The 265-nt window shown below is 41.9% G+C and overlaps 1 protein-coding gene across 1 annotated transcript in view; it reads left to right on the top strand.

Annotated features, from left to right (window-relative positions):
• Window positions 1-18: 18 nt before the first annotated feature.
• The window catches only part of CSUI_010548 (glutamate leucine phenylalanine valine dehydrogenase family protein), a gene marked incomplete at its 3' end in the record, with an annotated part of 1,639 nt that continues 1,392 nt past the window's right edge, over window positions 19-265 (top strand). The window contains exon 1 of the mRNA XM_068070651.1: window positions 19-163. Coding sequence (XP_067917373.1) covers window positions 33-163 — 131 coding nt within the window. The remainder of the gene's footprint in view (window positions 164-265) is intronic.

Here is a 265-nt window from a genome sequence, read left to right as displayed (position 1 = left end):
TTCTTCTTCTTCTTCTGTAGGATAGCGTGACAATGTGGGGTTTTTATAGCCAGAGGAAATACGTCGAGCCTCTAGCTAACGGCGTGTCGATCATAACTACTTTCATTGAAGAACTTCCCGAAGATCAACTCGCCGATACACCTCAAATCAGTATCGGTCGTAGGTAAGGAGAAACCTATACGGACACACAAATATATCTACATACTTGGACCACTGACTGTATACGCTATCCGTCTATATGCATATCTATCTACCTATCTATATC

The sequence above is a fragment of the Cystoisospora suis genome, assembly GCF_002600585.1.
Source record: "Cystoisospora suis strain Wien I chromosome Unknown contig_7740, whole genome shotgun sequence".
Classification (NCBI taxonomy): domain Eukaryota; phylum Apicomplexa; class Conoidasida; order Eucoccidiorida; family Sarcocystidae; genus Cystoisospora; species Cystoisospora suis.
Note: the sequence above shows the minus strand (reverse complement) of the source record. Positions and strands in the feature narration are given on the sequence as shown.